Here is a 17,950-nt window from a genome sequence, read left to right as displayed (position 1 = left end):
AGCATTTAGTTGATCCATTACAATTTCATTTCATTTGTTATTTACCCTAAGAGTCAGTAATTTTTAGCAAAGGAAAATCTTATGCCTGTTATCCAAAATTCTGAAATTGTTAGCTACTTCGTGGCTCACAGATAAATCAGATATGTCAGATCGGTCCTAGACATTCACATATGGTCATTCCTTTTCAACTTTAAAAAGTCGTGCACTCATCTAATTTACTCTGGATAATAGGGCGATACCTGGAAGTCACTGACTATAGAAATGAGCATGTGTATGGTATGGGAAAAATTCACCTTGTGCTAAGTTGTAGATACTTGAGAATCTTATTATTTAGAAGAATTTTTTGGTACTTGGATTTAAGTCTGTAAGTATTAATTATATACTATGTTATTTTCTCTATTCAGGGTATTCTGGCAATGAAACCACATTTCCTGAAAATAAATGTATCTGAACTTAGTTTGTGGGTAAGAATCAATCTATTTTAATGCTTATGTTTTTTCTTCTCTAAACTATATCATTGGTTTATGTTTTAAGAAAATAATCTATGTAATGCAGGGGATCCAACAGTTTTATAGTATCTTAGGGCCCAATTTTAATGTACCAAATTGCCCTTTCTATGAAACGGGTCAGAGTTAATCTTGGATATGTAGTTAAAGAATTCCAGTTGTACTTATTACTCTTGTTTCATCTGAGAAACAGTGCACGTGTAAGAAAGTGTAAAGAGAAATTTACCTGCAGTGGTTGTGTAAATCTTCTATAAAATATATTAATTTTTATAAGATTATATGATTATATTTTTATTTTTAGTTATTGCCCCTTGATTTTGAGCAACATTCTTGATTTTAAATTGAGATGCATGTTTTAGCATTTTCTCCTGTAGGTAGCTATGTGTATTTCAGGTATGATTAAAGCATTTATTTTTTCCTTCCTAGCCTATGTCTGTGGAATATGAAGCATGAAAGTTTTTTTTTTGTTTTTTTTTTTTTTAGGTTATTCAAGGATGTTTTTGGTTATTTGGAACTGTCATACTCAAGTACTTGACATCTAAAATTTTTGGTATTACAGATGATGTAAGTGCATTTTTTTTTAAACTTGAAAGACTTGAAAAGAATCAAATAGACTAAGAATAAATTGTTTGAGTTATTCAAGTATCACTAAATGAAATTCTATGATGAAATCTGTTCACCTATTATTTTATCTATTTAATATACTAGAAAGTAAATGTAATTGTATATAGATTTTTATTTTCCAAAATTAGTTTCTTGAGACAATCTCTTATTTTATTGGTCCTTCTATATTACTAAAATTTTAAGGCAGGAAACGTCTAGAGATTAAAGATCAAATCTGAAGGTCTATACAGTCATTTTTCTCTAGCTTATTTGTAAATGGTAAAGACACCATCTTCAGAGCCTTAACTGGGGATTGTATTATAGTCTCATTCTTTTTTCTCCCCAGTTTTCAAGTCATTACTTGTAAAAGGCTTTTATAAGTCTTTATAGATAATTTAATCCAAATTAGTCTTATTTAGAGAAGATTTTTATTTGCTTTTGGTATTAGAGCAGGAGGGAAGATAAAATGAAAAGTCTGCCTTATAATTTTAAGGATCCTCCTTGTCTACAATTGCTTTGCCTATTTTATTTTGGTGTTTTAATCAGCACATCCTAAGTCAGAAGGCTAGCAAAGATTTAATTTAAAAAAGAAAGCAGCACAAGAACCAACATGAAAGAAATAAACTACTTTTTCCCCCTATAATTTATTTTGATTGGTGTTGTTTCTTTTTTCTGAATGAGATTAGTGCTATAGTTTTGAAACTGGGTTATGTGGAGTTCTAGAACTTTCAGGACTCTTCCCTGAGGGCTCTCTACTCCCCCAGCTCCTAGCCCCTCTTTTACAGAGGACGATTTAACCTTAATCTCTTTCATTTAGGTTTTCTTAAGGACAAGGGTTATTTTGGCTTTAAACATTGAAAACTCATGAACTATTAAATGGGCGGTCTACCATCTGTGGAAAGATTTTTTTTTTTTTTTTTTTAGATGGAGTTTTGCTCTTGTTACCCAGGCTGGAGTGCAATGGCGCGATCTCGGCTCACCGCAACCTCCGCCTCCTGGGTTCAGGCAATTCTCCTGCCTCAGCCTCCTGAGTAGCTGGGATTACAGGCATGCGCCACCATGCCCAGCTAATTTTTGTATTTTCACTAAGACGGGGTTTCACCATGTTGACCAGGATGGTCTCGATCTCTTGACCTCATGATTCACCCTCCTTGGCCGCCCAAAGTGCTGGGATTACAGGCGTGAGCCACCGCGCCCGGCCCGGAAAGATTTTTAAACTATAAAAGTATAGTTGAAAATGTATTCATTCAGTAAGTCCTGTGTGCCTGACAGAGCAGAAGGAATCCTAAAGATACAAAACTGAGTAAGATACAGTCTCACGGAAAATTCGGAAAAGAGCAACAATTTCTAGCAGTTATAATACAATGTAATGAAGGCTATGATAAAAGTTCAGTACAGAGTGCTGCAGGGATACACAAGAGGAGCATCAGGGAAGGGTCCTAGAAGTCAGCTGTGAGAATGAGAGCTGAAAGGTGGCTGAGTCAGACAATATGCAGAGCATGAGCAGGAAGGCAAGTGAGAGCCCCAGTCCTGCGTTTATGAAACCTGTTTTCCTCACCGGGGGAAAATGAACCAGTTAAGGTATTAATTCAGGTTAAAATCACAATCACTGTTGTCATTTTCTGTCATAGCCTAAAATCATGCCAGGTCCAAAAAAAGGTGCTGTAGACTTCGTTATTTGCAAATTAGAAATAATTTAGTTGTAACTTTAGTATTTCTAGAAATATGTAACGTCATTCAAGGACATTGGCTCATAAATTCTTAATTTTGACATTGGTTAAAGGAAGAGAGTGGCAAGGCTACCCCGCCTTTCATTTCCTGCTGAGTTCTCCACTTTTTTTTTTTTTTTTTTTTGAGACGGAGTTTCGCTCTTGTTACCCAGGCTGAAGTGCAATGGCGCGATCTCGGCTCACCGCAACCTCCGCCTCCTGGGTTCAGGCAATTCTCCTGCCTCAGCCTGCCGAGTAGCTGGGATTACAGGCACGCGCACCGTGCCCAGCTAATTTTTTTTATTTTTAGTAGAGATGGGGTTTCACCATGTTGACCAGGATGGTCTCGATCTCTTGACCTCATGATCCACCCGCCTCGGCCTCCCAAAGTGCTGGGATTACAGGCTTGAGCCACCGCGCCCGGCCCTCCACTTTTAATGATAGTACCTCTGAGCAAAAGTTTTTAACTCTCCACCCCAAATCAGGTCAGTGTGCTCCAGCGGCAAAGGTTAATTTTTGAGCAGCCGCACTCCTCCCTGCCCGCTTCAAAAGAACTGTTGCACTAACAGTACTGGGGAGGTGGTGGTGGTGCCGAGGTGGATGGGAGCAACCCAGGTGAAAATGCCACAGACTCCCACTGTTTTTACCTAGACTTTCTGGATTTTCCTTTAATGAATGAATGCTTCACAGGTTGTTGCTTCCTTTTGGTCAGTTTCTAGAACCTGATATGAGTTGTTTTTTTTTTAATAGTTTTGTCCAATTTTAAAGTTGTTTTGGGGAATGGGAGTTACCAACTTCTTCACTCTGACATATTTGGAAGTCTCCACATTTTTTAATATATGAGTATTGATCTAACTTGTATCCTGGGATAAACTTCACCTGCTCAAATGCAGTATTTTTCTATAATGGTGGATTTGGTTAATATTTATAAGGATTTTTGTCTATATTCATGAGGAATATTTGTTGTACTTTTTTTTTCTTGTAATGGTTTTGTCTGGTTTTGGTTTCAGAGTAATATTGTCTCCTAAAATTATTTGCAAGTTTTCTGTCTCCTGTTATCACAGAGATTTTTGTGTAGAATTGTTATTACCTCTTCCTTAAATGTTTGGTAGAATTTGGCAATGAAGCCCTCAGGGCTTGGAGCATTCTTTGTGGGTAGGTTTTTTTGCTGCAAATTCCATTTCGTTAGGAAGTTCTCCAGTTTATCTGGAGTGAGCTTTCTTTGCAGGTAGATTTTTTACTACAAATTCAGTTTCATTAGGAAGTTCTCCAGTTCATCTAGAGTGAGGAATTTTGCCCATTTTATATATGTCATCAAATGAATAATGCTTTTTAATTTAGTCAGTTGAATTCTTACTGGAGTTTTTGCGTATGTGCATATTTGGAAAATGACCTTTTGTTCTTTTATTGACTTTTCCTCATTTGAATTTGGAATTAATATTGGTCTCCTATTAAGAGGTGGTATTTTTGGGGGGGAGTTCTTTTTTTCTATTTTTTCTTTCTGACAACTTGTGAAAGGTTTGCTTTTTTTTTTTTTTTTTTTTGAAAGTTTAATAATTCATCTATGTTAACCATCTGAGTCTAGGGATTTTTGGGAGGGAAAATACTTGATTTCCACTTCAGCTATTTGAATACTTTATCTTCTATTCAAGTTTTCTATTTCTTTGTGCCAATTTTGGTGTTCTGTGATTTTCCGTAAATGCATCCATTTTACCTAGGTTTTACAATTGATTAGCAAATTGTATAGCATACTCTTCTTATTTTAATTATGTTGAGTCCACAGTTATTTCTCCCTTTTTCGTTTTGCTTTTTGTTTACATCTTTTATTTTCTTCATTTTACTTGCTCTAGAGGTCTGTTTATTATTTTCTCATTTTTAAAGTTACATCTTTTTTTAGTCCTCTTTGGTTTTGTTGTGTTTCTCTTCATCACCAGTTTCTGTCCTTATTGGGTTCTTTTTGTTTCCTCTCACCTCATAACCAAAGGAAAATGCTTAGCTCTGTTGTTTTCACCTCTCTTATTTTCTGATCATTGCTTTTAAAGCTAAAATTTTCTTATAAGTATGTAGTATTTTATATGTGTCTTATAGATTGGCTGTTTGTGACTTTTTTAAAGGTTAAGTTTTATGATATTTAGTTTCTAATCAAAATAATTTTTAAAGCAATTTCTAGTTATTTTCTAGTTTTATTGCATTTATAATCAGAAATATATATATGGAATGCATTGTTGCATGGTTTGTGAATATTAAAAGATTTTACTTGTGTTCAAGGATAATGTGTATTCTCTTTGTGAACTTTATATTTTCCGTGAGCTAATTGATTGTATTCAGCTTTTATGTTAACTTTTGTCAACTTTTTTATTCTAGGAGGCGGTGTTTAACATTTTCAATGAACACCGTCAGGTTTTCTATTTCTTCCTATAGTTTTTTCAGTTCTTATTCTGTGTGCTTTGAATCTGTGTTTTTAACTGCAGATCTGTTGGCAATATGTATAATCTTTTTAATTTTATTAGCATATATTATCTCTTTTCGTATATTTTCTGCTTTGACTTCAGTTTTGTGAGACATTATAATTGCTGACAGGTTTGTTTCAGACTTACCTGGCCTATCTTCTTTCATTCTTCTATTTTCAACCGTTCAGCAGACTTTTAAGTATATCTTTTAGTGACGACATAATATTGGACTTTTTTCCCTTAAGTCCAATTTGAGCATCTGTCCCTTAATTAGTGAATGTACACTCTTTACATATATGATAATTATCATAATACTGGGACTTAGTTTCTTTAATTTTGTTTGAGATTTGTTTTCTTATGCTGTTTTAGGTGCTGTATAGTCTTCCTATTGATTTATTAAACTTATTAGCACAGATTTCTTCACTCAACAAGACAGTATTTTGAAATGCTTCGCCACATACCCACCATTTTGTTCCTACTCTTACCCTGTTCCTTCTGCTTCATGTAGATATCATATAGAATTGTAGTCATGGTTTGTCCTAGATATAATTTCTCCTCTTTTCTTTCGTCTTTCTAACATCTTTCTAAATAAAGACTATTAGCTAAGACCACAGAAGAGAGAGCTCATGCACGCCCTCTCTTGCCAAATGTTTGGCAAACTGAACATTTGCCAAACATAATGTTTTATGTCTTCGAGCCCTAGTTTTCTTATTTATAAAGTGAAAATAATTCCACATTCCTCACGTGGGTTTTTTAGGAGGTAAATGTGATAGTATGAGTGAGATGCTTGAGAACATGTAAATAATTACGTGAGATGAGTTGATTGTCAGTCAGAAAGCGCCTTCTATTCCAATGGCTACCCATTTCTACTTCACTCAAGTACTCTTTTCAATCTTTTCAGAATTAGTATTTCCTTTTCTTTACTCCATAGTCCTTTGTCCTTTTATGATTAAGAAAAGTCTGTATGTGTTCCCAAGCCCACAGCTGCTGGTAGGCTCCAGCAAAGGACATGCTGTGTAGCCTGTTTCACCAGGTTGAGCACAGTAAGCTGGGAAAACCCAAGGGAAAAAGCCTTTGGGATGTGGACGAGTGAGGAAGGTATCTCTTACCAGCAAAAGAAGGGAACCATCAAGGTGGAGGAAAATAGCATTTCCTTCTTGAACAAAAGCAGTCTTGGTATGGGAACAGTGGGCTCCATAATGTAATGAAACTCTTTCAGATACTATTGAAGTTAAAATATATTATTGCAGTATATGGCTTACTGTAATGGTAATTTTATTTCTTACCAGGCTCATATTGGCAACTTATTAACATCAAAATTCTTCAGTTACAAGGATTTTGATACTTTATTGTATACCTGTGCAGCAGAGTTTGACTTTATGGAAAAAGAGGTAAGATGTGATTTCTAGTTCTGTTTCCTAAGGTTTGGCCCATACATTTTTCATAAAGGGTGCTCTTCTTATATCAGACTCTCTGTGTGCTGTTATCTCAGTTTGAAGGAAAGGAAAATCTGGCAGCTTAGAGGAAGATATTTCTGTTTACATTAGTGCAGCTCCCTGAAATATATGGCCTTTACTCATTTTGATAATTTAGAAATACACATTCAGACTAGAAGCGGTTTTCCAGGTGAGTAAACACAAAGGCATTTCAAGTTGCCATTTTTCAGTGAGAGCATTAATTTAGTCATGCTTTCAAACGCTTACATTTTCACTCATTTTGTGGTTATTTAAATAGATATTTGCTTTGAAACGTCAAGTCCAAGCTTTTCATCCCAACAGCGTTTTTCTTTGTAAAACTGTACTCGGATGTTTAGAAGGAAAGCAGAGGGTAGTTTAGTGGACTGTGAGACAGAACCCTGCCATTTCGCTTGATGTTCTTGAACAAGCCACTCTCATTCTTTGTGTTATAGTTTACTAGTTTCTGGTAGCATGCCGTAAACAGATATTGCAAAGACAAAATGAGATACTGCATAGGAAAATACTTTGATATTTTAAAGAAATATTTAAATAAATAAAATATTAATTTGCAGTACTTTATGAGATGGTTCAGTTCATCCAACAACAAACATGTATGTATGTGCCTTTTTTCTTTTCCTACCATCGATGTGGTACTGATTCATTATATTATCAGTGACACATTTTTTCTTCAAAGTGGGGTGTGTGTGTGTGTGTGTGTGTGTGTGTGTGTGTGTGGAGAGAGAGAGAGAGAGAGGGAGAGAGAGAAACTGGCCAACAATACTCTATTGACATGTTAGTATCCCTAATGATACCATGTGTTACCCCAGTGTCCAGAATTCCAGACCAATGGATGTTAGGGCACCACAGAGCAAACTTTGAACTACCAGTCATTCTGAGTTGAGTGTGTCCTGCAGAGGTACTGTTTACTCCAGTGGCCTGTCAGCCTTCATTTATTGTGTTCCAGCAGATGGTTTTGACACACAATGGCTGACAAAGGTATAAGAGGTACAGTGTTAAGCCTGCTGAAACAAATAAAGGAGGCATGTCTTGCAAGACATTGAAATGCATGTTCACAAGAGGTCAAGACTCCTTCAAATATTGGAGAGTTAGGGTGTGGTGAAAAGTCTTTAATGTTATTGAGAGCATCATACACAGCACTACAGCCTGAGAGTGTTAAATCTAAGTTATGTGATGAAAGAAATAATTTATAAGACATAGCACGACTTCAGTTAATTTGAAGAAAATAGAAAAGTTTCCGGCATGCCATTCCTCATCACTGTAAGTATCTGAATTCATAGGGACTGTGCTGTAGAGACAGGGTAGAGTGCCAGTTCAGGGAACGTATGTTCCAGTGACGGTACACACATCCAGTGGAGAAAAGGGGAAGATTTACATGGTATTTCCTAACATGATATCACACTTTCCTCACATGATACCACACTTTCCTCACATGATACCAACTTTTCATATGACATGAAAAGATGCTTAAGATACATAATGGAGTAAACAAAATGATACAGTCTTATTAACCCATAATTAACACACACAAGTAAAAAACGTGTAAAACAGTGGTTTTTTTGGGTGGAGAGATCATTGAGGGGTGCACAGGATTACAATGTGTAGAGCTTTGTTATTAAACTTATTTCTGGTTTTTTTTATCTGTTACTAAAGAAAATGTAAAAGTGTGTTTTGTTCTCCTCATCAACATTATTTTGTTTGTGTGTGAGAGAGAATGTGTATGTGTGTTTCAAGGATAATATTTTCATCCCCCACAAAATATACAGGAAAAGCTTATTATATTTAAAGGAGCTTTACTTGTGTTAGGTAAATATTAAGTTGGTCTCTAGTTAGATAAGTAGCATGCAAAGAGTGAACAGTAATCTCTTCAGTCACATTTCACACTTACAGGTGTTTGGGTAGTGTATTTTTAGTGTTTCAACTCAGCATTTTGGGGAAGTTCATTTCTTTGTAAATGCACCTTCCTTTTTGTGATGGCAGTCAGTGGGTAGATTGGTGAATGTTCATATGTTTGTAGTTTTAGAAACTCACCTGTTTCATTATTTGAAATGAAGTTTTGTTTGGTTAAAATATTTTCTTCTAACAAAACATCTCTTTGTATTTCAGACTCCACTGAGATACACAAAGACATTATTGCTTCCCGTTGTTCTTGTAGTGTTTATTGCAGTTGTTAGAAAGGTATGTCCATCACTTAAGAGGTCTTTCTTATAATGGAATATTTTCTTGTTTTTACGTAGTAGTTCCATATACTTGGCCACATATTAACCTGAAACGGTGTTGTATATGGGCTTACGGTAACATATTCTGTGTTTTCTTAGTGATAGTTTTGTATAGACATGTATACATCTTCATTCTATCTGCTAGCGTAAAATAGACACAGGAAATGGATGGCTCAAGTTTTGATAGTCATGTATTTTGATCAGAGACCATATTGACCCAAATGCAAGTTGCCTGTGTAAATTATTACTGGCTTTTAACTTAAATTCATTTTTCTAAAATGTTTACTATATACCTTTCTAAGTGATTTGTCCAGTGTGCAGTACCTCCTGGATTGTGTTTATTATTCATTAGAAGGAAAAAAAATAGAGTATTTGCAGTGTGTTGATGAACTAGATAAAATGTTTAGGTCCCCAACTTGGCTTTGATAGTAAAATTCCAAGCCTAGATGTAAATAAAGCCAAAGAAGACTAACTATTTAACAAAGAAGAGCAAGTGTGATATTCCTTTTCTTTTTTTCTTTAAAGAATTGTGCATTCTATAACCAAATGTGTCTTCAGAGAGTGAATAGAAATTAATCTGTGGTGGAAAAAGATTACGGACCTTAAAAGTTTCCTGATCTGTAGCCAGTGATTTCTGTGTTAACACAATTTCATTTATTTGTAGACTATTCTGAACTATAATAGTTGTTCACATTATATATTTGTACTCTGCCTTGTATAGAACATTTTCACAAGTGTTTAAATTGGTTATTTGACAACTCTATGGGGTAGACAAATGTTATCAACTCCATTTTAGCATGCAGAACTGAAAAATCAGAGATGTTGTTAGGGGCCTCACATCATGTCCATTAAAAAGGAAGGGAAGAGTGAGACTCTGGCTCTGCACCTTCCCCCATCACTGCTCTACATCTGGCACTCAGCTGTGTACTCCGACAGCACTTTTCATCTCTAACAATCAGTTCCTGCTGTGTACTAGGCTTTGCACTTTTATGTACTTTATGTGGATTTGCACCTAGTGGGTACTCAAAAAATATTTAGCATTGACCATCCAGAACCTATGCAAAAGACAGCAACCTAAGTGGTGCGAGATGATGAAAACTATTAGGTGGGCTGTTTGGTTTAAAGAGGAAAGGGTTCAGATGGAAAGTGGATAATTGTTTTGAAACATGTTAAAAGCTGCCCCATGTAAGTAAGGTTACACATAACCTGGCTCCTTAGAATTATGGCCAATTCCAGGCAGTAGGACTTGGACCTGAACTAATCTGTTCTGGTAAGGAAAGTGTTACAGACTCAAGCAGCAGGTGGGTGGTTCTTCCAAAGGCTAGATTACCACCTGTCAGCAGTGTTGAGCATATCCACACTGGAGACAGGATTTTACATTAGATGACCTCCCTGTTACTGCTAAATATGAAAGCACAGTGACTGTTTTTCAAATACTTCTAGCTGTAATTATCAACCTCTGAGCCAGCTCTCCAGTTTTCTGTGTGTACAATTAAGGAGAGGTATTGCCAACAATGTTGGCATGGTGGCAGCTGCACTGAGTGTGAATTGAAGCCAGAAAATTTGGTTTCAAGACTGCAGGGAGATTATTTAATCCATCTGAGCCTGTTGCTCATTTACAAAATGAGGATGATATAATCTACCCAACACGGTTGTTGAATATTACCTTTGATCACATACTATTCAAATGTAAGATTATGTTGTTGTGATTATTATTTTCTAAGTTGTCTCTTATCTTCATACTTATATTTTTCATTAAAGGTTTTACAGTTCAGAATATACTTTAGTTAAAATATTATTTTCCCCAACACAGCTTTTCTAAAATGTTTCAAAATCTATTTACAGATTATTAGTGATATGTGGGGTGTCTTAGCTAAACAACAGACACATGTAAGGTAAGTATGCTATTAAGAATTTTGTCAACCTACTCTGTTCATTTATTAAAGAGGTATTTACAGTGTATTGATTTTATACTTACATGTTATATGCCCAATGTTTGATAATTGATGTGTTTATTGTGGTCATTTCCCTTCTTAGCATTTCTCCTTATTTCCTGGCTATGCAGAACACAGCACATCACTTACTCATCTTTCAGATGTCATCCAGTACAATCCGACAGGAGCCCTGCACATAATCTACACTTGAAGGGCACAGTTTTGTACTTCAGCAGGGAAAGTAAATTATTATGTGAGTGGTTTTAGGACCAGTGGACTGCCTTTTGGGAAATGAACAGGGAAATATAAAATTGGATTCATACCTCACTTTTTACATAAAGTAAATTTCAGATGAAGCAGAGAATTAGGTATAGAAAAAAAAATGGAACTCCAGAATTAACTGAAAGGGTATGTTTATAATCTTAGAGAGGCCTATGGCATGCTTGGTATTTTCCACCATCACACCCTTTATCTTCCTCTTTTACCCTTTAACACCTTTGTTCTTAAATACAAATGTGTCACCTGTATCTCCTGAAGAAACTGATCACTTGTTCAACACTTTATTTACAATTCCTGCAAGATTGTAAAGAATAGCAGTTGAATGAGTGAGTATTTATATGACTAATGAACCCGAAAATGTAGTCTTGAACCTCTCGATTCAGGTTAAAGTGAAGACCTTACTTACTATATTTCTAAAAATTAATAATGCATGCAATGCTCACAAGGGTGGGAGGTAGTAGATGGGAGGGAACTTTGCAATACACAGTGAAACATACAGTGGGTCTGTCCTTTAACCATGTACTTGCACCAGTGCAGGTGTACCCTCAAGAGACGCTCACAGAAATACAGACATGATGGGGAGAAGTGCCTTTAGTAGTATTGTGTGTAATGTGAGAAATGGAAACATCCAGAGTATCTGTCAAGATCCAATCAGAGTGGAATTTTAGGCCACCTTTATGGAAATAAGTCCATCATGCATTATTGAATTTTAAAAATTGCCTGTGTGTGTGTGTGTGTGTGTGTGATGATTATGCTTCTGTTTGAAATTCGGAGATTTTTATATGTTTATTTGCGCAGATATAAAGCTGTCCCTTATAAGTGATCTGGAAAGATAAAACCTAACTATTAAGAGTGTTGGATTGGAAGGTGAAGTGTGAAAGTAGTTTTAACTTTACTTTTATTCTTTTGTGGGATTTTTGGGGCAACAAGGATTGTCAAATATATGTATCTATGTTTTCTTTTATAATCTGAATATACACAGCCTTATATTATCCCCTCATCTCCAAGTATCTGCCAACATAATGATAAATTATTGAACATACTGCTGAGAGAATTTTGGTTCTCATTTGGAAACAATTTATGATAACTATGCCCTTGTTTATACCTGTAACATTTTAGTTGCGGGCTGGTGGGGAAAGAAGAAGGTTCTGGTTTACAATGCCAAAATTTTTCTTCATTTGAGCTGAAATTATTTCTGAAGAGCTCGGGAAGAAGCTACAAAAGTTTCAGCTCTAGTATGCAACTCTGGGAGAGGAAGGTGGAACTTTGCGCAGAAATAAAGCTGTCCCTTCAAGAATAAGTCACCTATAGAAATAATTTTAGGAAACCATTGAGCTTCATAGGGTTTTCAGTTCAAATAGGATCAGGGCTCTTTTTTGGAAGAGGAGTGGCATTTGACATTTTATTTTGCATAACTGCCAAAGCCAGTGTAAAGAGAAGAGTAGGACATAAATTTTGACTATCAAAGACGTGAATGCCAATATTCTCTTTACTCAAAGACCCAGGAAGTAGGATCGAGGCAGCATGGTGTAGTAAAAAGTATATTGGCTCTGAAGTCAGTCAGAATGTAGTCCTGGCTGCCACTTAGTAGCTCTGTTATTCCCTTTCCTTGTCTGTAAATTAGGGTAATAAATGGTTGGAGGATTAGAGTTAGTGGAATGTGCTAAGCATATTAACATTGTAAGAGCTCAACAATTGGTAACTGATAGTTTTTACTTGGTGTGAAAGAAGAATAAAGAACTGTTTCATCTCCTTCGCTAGATTCTTTTGTTTCCTGTGTTTGCTAAGACCTCAGTATTTTTGAGGCCAAATTCTCAAATTAGATTATGTGCTACCCAGATTAACAATTTATTGATAGACTTGTTCATTCATTTAAAAAAAAAAAAAGTTGAGCTCTAGATGCCAGGTATTACTCTAGGTCTTGGGAACATATCAGTGCTTTTAAAAAAGACAAGGTGTGTGTTGTCAACTCACACGTTTCTGTCTCTGACTCGGACTTCTCCCTTGAACCCAGATTTCTACATGTAACCATCCATTTGTCACCTGTACTTGGGTGCCTAGTGAGAATCTAAAAGTTCTTTCTCATTCCATGCTTTGCTGCACTATCACCAGTGAGGGAGCTGGGACACCACAGTGTGCCTTTGTTGTCCTCATAAATACCCAGGTAGTCAAATGGTCAGGATACAATACAACATTGTCATTCTTCATCATTCTTAAAAGAGCGTAGCAGCAGTTTTGGCATGTAACTTTTAGTTATTTTGATTTGCCTATATGTGTCTTCAGAGAATGTTACAGAAGTTGTAAAACGCCTGTTTGCAAGATGAAAATGCAAAGATATGAAGTAAGTGCTTCAGTAATGAACTGATAGCAGTATATTTTTTTCTGTTTCAGAAAACACCAGTTTGATCATGGAGAGGTAAAGACTTAATATTACTATAATTTTACTTATCTTAAAGTTGCATGTATTTGGACTTCCCTTTCTAGTTCCAGTTTCTAACTTTGTTGGTAGTTTTCAGTAATCATCTTGAAAATAGCCTGCTATTACGTGTTTTTTGTTTGTTTGTTTGTTTTTTGAGATGGAGTTTCACTCTTGTCACCCAGGCTGGAGTGCAATGGCGTGATCTCAGCTCACCGCAACCTCTGCCTCCTGGGTTCAGGCAATTCTCCTGCCTCAGCCTCCTGAGTAGCTGGGATTACAGGCACGCGCCACCATGCCCAGCTAAGTTTTTGTATTTTTAGTAGAGACGGGGTTTCACCATGTTGACCAGATGGCCTTGATCTCTTGACCTCGTGATCCACCCGCCTCGGCCTCCCAAAGTGCTGGGATTACAGGCGTGAGCCACTGCGCCCGGCCGGTATTATGTGTTTTTATGAGAATGCTACATACATGCAGATTGACTGACTATTCATTTGTTAAAATAACTGGAAAACCCGTTTGTTCTGCTCTGATCATCTTTACACTAATAGCAGTTGATTTCTGGAGCCCATTTAGACATACATGTGAGGTGTCTTTTGCATGATTGGAAATCACTTTCCTCTCTGCTCACCTTGCTTGAAGCTTCAGAGATGTGATTGGTTACTACTACTCCCATCTCCTAGCGGTCCAGCCTGGTTCTGAGGGCAGTTCCAAGGTAGAGTCCTCAGATCTTGAGGCAGCAGTCATTTCTTTGACCACTTTCCGTTTTTGATCCGATGGTTGCATCCAGGTAGATTCAGAAATGTGGGCTCTATGAATGACAGATTTGACTCTGAGAATCACAGAAACACTTGCCTTAATGACTTTGTAATTTTAGCCTTCCACCAAAATGGAGCCGTTTGAAAGTGAATTTTAAGGATTGTTTTAGAAATTTCAGAAACCAAAGTAGTAGTAGTTTTTGTTACTAAGGAGAATGTACCCTTTTCTGCACATTGCCGGCTTAGTATTCTTAAACTTCACAAACAGTAGGAGTAAAGAATATTTTCTTTTTTCTTTCAGCTGGTCTATCATGCTTTGCAATTGTTAGCATACACAGCCCTTGGTATTTTAATTATGAGACTAAAACTCTTCTTGACACCCCACATGTGTGTGATGGCATCACTGATCTGCTCAAGACAGGTAACATGTTGTGTTGGAGTACAGCTGCCTTTATTACTGAGCGGCCCTGAAATAATGAATTACAAAGCCTTTTACGTGATTATAGTCAAAGCTTTTCATGGTTTTGTACTTATCTTTATTAGAGGGTAAGGAGGCCAAAGCTGATCATTTTTTGTCTTTCTAAAGACTTCTGCCACGGTTGTTGGTGTACAGCAAACACTGACTTAGTACAGGCTGAGTTCATGAGGGTTTACTACAGGTGCTGATAGAAAGCAGAGCTTCATTGTACAAATAATAACTTTTTTTGTTGTGACATTCATGTCACAAAGAATTCTAATAATTGATTTCAAGTTATAAGTGCTTGCGAATTATATGTTATTTTTTTAGTATCAAACTTGAACCTTTTTTTCCACTTATTTGGTGCACATTTGTGTGCACATTGTTGACTTGTGCTTTTTAAAATTTAGTTAAAGCCTCCGTGGTGGTTTTCTGCTTATTTTTCCTGGATAATTGCCTCCTTGCTCTGTATTCACAGATTTTTATGCCTCTCCGTAGTGTCACCTTTCCATTAGCCAACCCACCTAGGTACAACAGCAGCACCTGTCTTAAACATAGCAGATGTTCACTAAGCACCTACACTGTGCGCTCTAGGATTGGAGATAGAGTAGTGGACCGAAAAGTTACAAAAAACAACAGTGTTTATAAGCCCTCAGGAAACTTGAAATCTAGCTCTGCAGACATTTAGAGAAAGATCAGGGGAACAAAGTGTTGTTATGGAGAGTGGACTATTAGAATGTGGAAAAAACTGGCCAGCCTCGAAGTTCCCAGTCAGAATGTTGTATTATGTTATAAGGCTTTCCACTTTTCTGACTCCTTCAGGCTGGCACAGGAAAGGAGGCTGGGTGGAATCCTTTAATCTTGAGTCTTACTCTGCAGCGTGACTAATATAGGTTGGTGCAAATGTAACTGCAGGTTTTGCTGTTTTAATGACAAAACCGGTCATTACTTTTACACCAACCAGATAGAAAGGGTCATCCAGGGCAGGTTTTTCAAGTGTGGGGTTTCTGCTGTCACACAGGGCCTCACGTTCAGAAGGACCCTGAACTTGGTTGAATATTTGCTGCTGCTGTTTTGAACTTCTGAGTAATTTTTTAACAAGGGACCCCACATTTTTGTTTTGCCTTGGGCCTTGTACATTGTGTAGGTAGGTATGGCTTTACTTGAATTTGAGAGTAGAGAACGCAGATTGAGAAAAGAGCTTTCTAGATTGCGTTCCACTTACATAAGGCTGATGGCAGAATTCTTTTGATCCCAAAGATTATTATTTTGGGGCTTTTTCTTTAGGATAATGAATCCTTTATCTGGGCCTCTAGCAGAGGCCGCGTTCTTCTCTAGGAAGAAGTTTTGCAGAATAGATACAACTGCTTCATACTAACAGTGACCGATAATTCTCAATTTGGTTTCAGCTGTTTGGATGGCTCTTTTGCAAAGTACATCCTGGTGCTGTGGTTGTTGCTGTGTTAGCAGCAATGTCCATACAAGGTTCAGCAAATCTGCAAACCCAGTGGAATATTGTAGGGGAATTCAGCAACTTGCCACAAGAAGAACTTATAGAATGGATCAAATACAGTACTAAACCAGGTAAAAAAAAATTCATATATTTAGCTGTTTTTCCCACAGTTTTATATACCACTGCAAACCCTGAAACCCAAGTTACTTCCAGTACTCGTACACTTTCTAAGCAGCGTTGCTTTTAGAATATCCAAAACAAAGGAGATCATAATCCTGTTTAAATAGTTTGCAGGGGAAAGTTATACATATGTTCTTAGTAATTTTCTCTGCTATTTTAAAAATTGTACTTTAAGTTTTGGGGTACATGTTCAGAACATGCAGGTTTGTTACATAGGAATACACGTGCCATGGTGGTTGGCTGCATCCATCACCCCATCATCTACCTTAGGTATTTCTCCTATTGCTATCCCTCCCCTAGGTCCCAATGGGTCCCAGTGTGTGATGTTCTCCTCCCTGTGTCCATGTGTCCTCATTGTTCAACTCCGAATTATGAGTGAGAACATGCGGTGTTTGGTTTTCTGTTCTTGTGTTAGTTTGCTGAGAATGATGATTTCCAGCTTCATCCATGTCCATCCAAAGGACATGAACTCATTCATTTTTTATGACTACATAGTATTCCATGGTGTATATGTGCCACATTTTCTTTATCCAAGCTATCATTGATGGGCACTGGGTTGGTTCCAAACCTTTGCTATGTGAACAGTGCTGCAATAAACATATGTGTGCATGTGTCTTTATAATAGAACCATTTATAATTCTTTGTCTTTATACCCAGTAATGGGATTGCTGGGTCAAATGGAATTTCTGTTTCTAAGGCCTTGAGGAATCGCCACACTGTCTTCCACAATGGTTGAACTAATTTACACTCCCACCAACAGTGTAAAAGTGTTCCTATTTCTCCACACCCTCTCCATCATCTGTTATCTCCTGACTTTTTAATCATTGCCATTCTAACTGGCGTGAGATGATACCTCATTGTGGTTTTAATTTGCATCTCTCTAATGACCAGTGTTGATGAGCTTTTTTTCATATGTTTGGTGGCTGCATAAATGTCTGCTTTTGAGAAGTGTTTGTTCATATCCTTCGCCTACTTCTTGATGGGGTTGTTTCCTGTAAATTTATTTAAGTTCTTTGTAGATTCTGGATACCAGCCCTTTTTCAGATGAGTAGATTGCAAAATTTTCTCCCATTCTGTAGGTTGCCTCTTCACTCTGATGATAGTTTCTTTTGCTGTGCAGAAGCTCTTTAGTTTATTTAGATCCCATTTGTCTGTTTTGGCTTTTGTTGCCATTCCTTTTGGTGTTTTAGTCATGAAGTCTTTGCCCATGCCTGTGTCCCGAATGGTATTGCCCAGGTTTTCTTTTAGGGTTGTTAAGGTTTTAGGTCTTATGTTTAAGTCTTTAATCCGTCTTGAGTTAATTTTTGTATAAGGTGTAAGGAAGGGGTCCAGTTTCAATTTTCTGCATGTGGCTAGCCAGTTTTCCCAACACCATTTAAATAGGGAATTCTTTTCCAGTTGCTGAAGTTGTGTGGTGTTATTTCTGAGGCCTCTATTTTAAGTTCCATTGGTGTATCTATCTGTTTTGGTACCAGTACCATGCTGTTTTGGTTACTGTAGCCTTGTACTAC

At 36.8% G+C, this 17,950-nt stretch overlaps 1 protein-coding gene across 3 annotated transcripts in view; it reads left to right on the top strand.

Moving 5' to 3' along the window:
* DPY19L1 (dpy-19 like C-mannosyltransferase 1) overlaps nucleotides 1–17,950 on the top strand; it is a 112,876-nt gene that overhangs the window by 80,022 nt on the left and 14,904 nt on the right. For all 3 annotated transcript variants that reach the window (XR_004727768.3, XM_035253154.3, XM_035253153.3), the window contains 8 exons: nucleotides 405–464; nucleotides 990–1,070; nucleotides 6,558–6,659; nucleotides 8,850–8,921; nucleotides 10,808–10,857; nucleotides 13,567–13,591; nucleotides 14,651–14,770; nucleotides 16,216–16,390. Coding sequence is in view for 2 of the 3 variants with exons in the window: in XM_035253154.3 (XP_035109045.3) it covers nucleotides 405–464; nucleotides 990–1,070; nucleotides 6,558–6,659; nucleotides 8,850–8,921; nucleotides 10,808–10,857; nucleotides 13,567–13,591; nucleotides 14,651–14,770; nucleotides 16,216–16,390 (685 nt within the window). In the remaining variant the exon portion in view is untranslated. The remainder of the gene's footprint in view (nucleotides 1–404; nucleotides 465–989; nucleotides 1,071–6,557; nucleotides 6,660–8,849; nucleotides 8,922–10,807; nucleotides 10,858–13,566; nucleotides 13,592–14,650; nucleotides 14,771–16,215; nucleotides 16,391–17,950) is intronic.

This window comes from Callithrix jacchus, chromosome 11 (assembly GCF_049354715.1).
Source record: "Callithrix jacchus isolate 240 chromosome 11, calJac240_pri, whole genome shotgun sequence".
Classification (NCBI taxonomy): Eukaryota; Metazoa; Chordata; class Mammalia; order Primates; family Cebidae; genus Callithrix; species Callithrix jacchus.
This window is presented reverse-complemented; position numbering and strand designations above follow the sequence as displayed.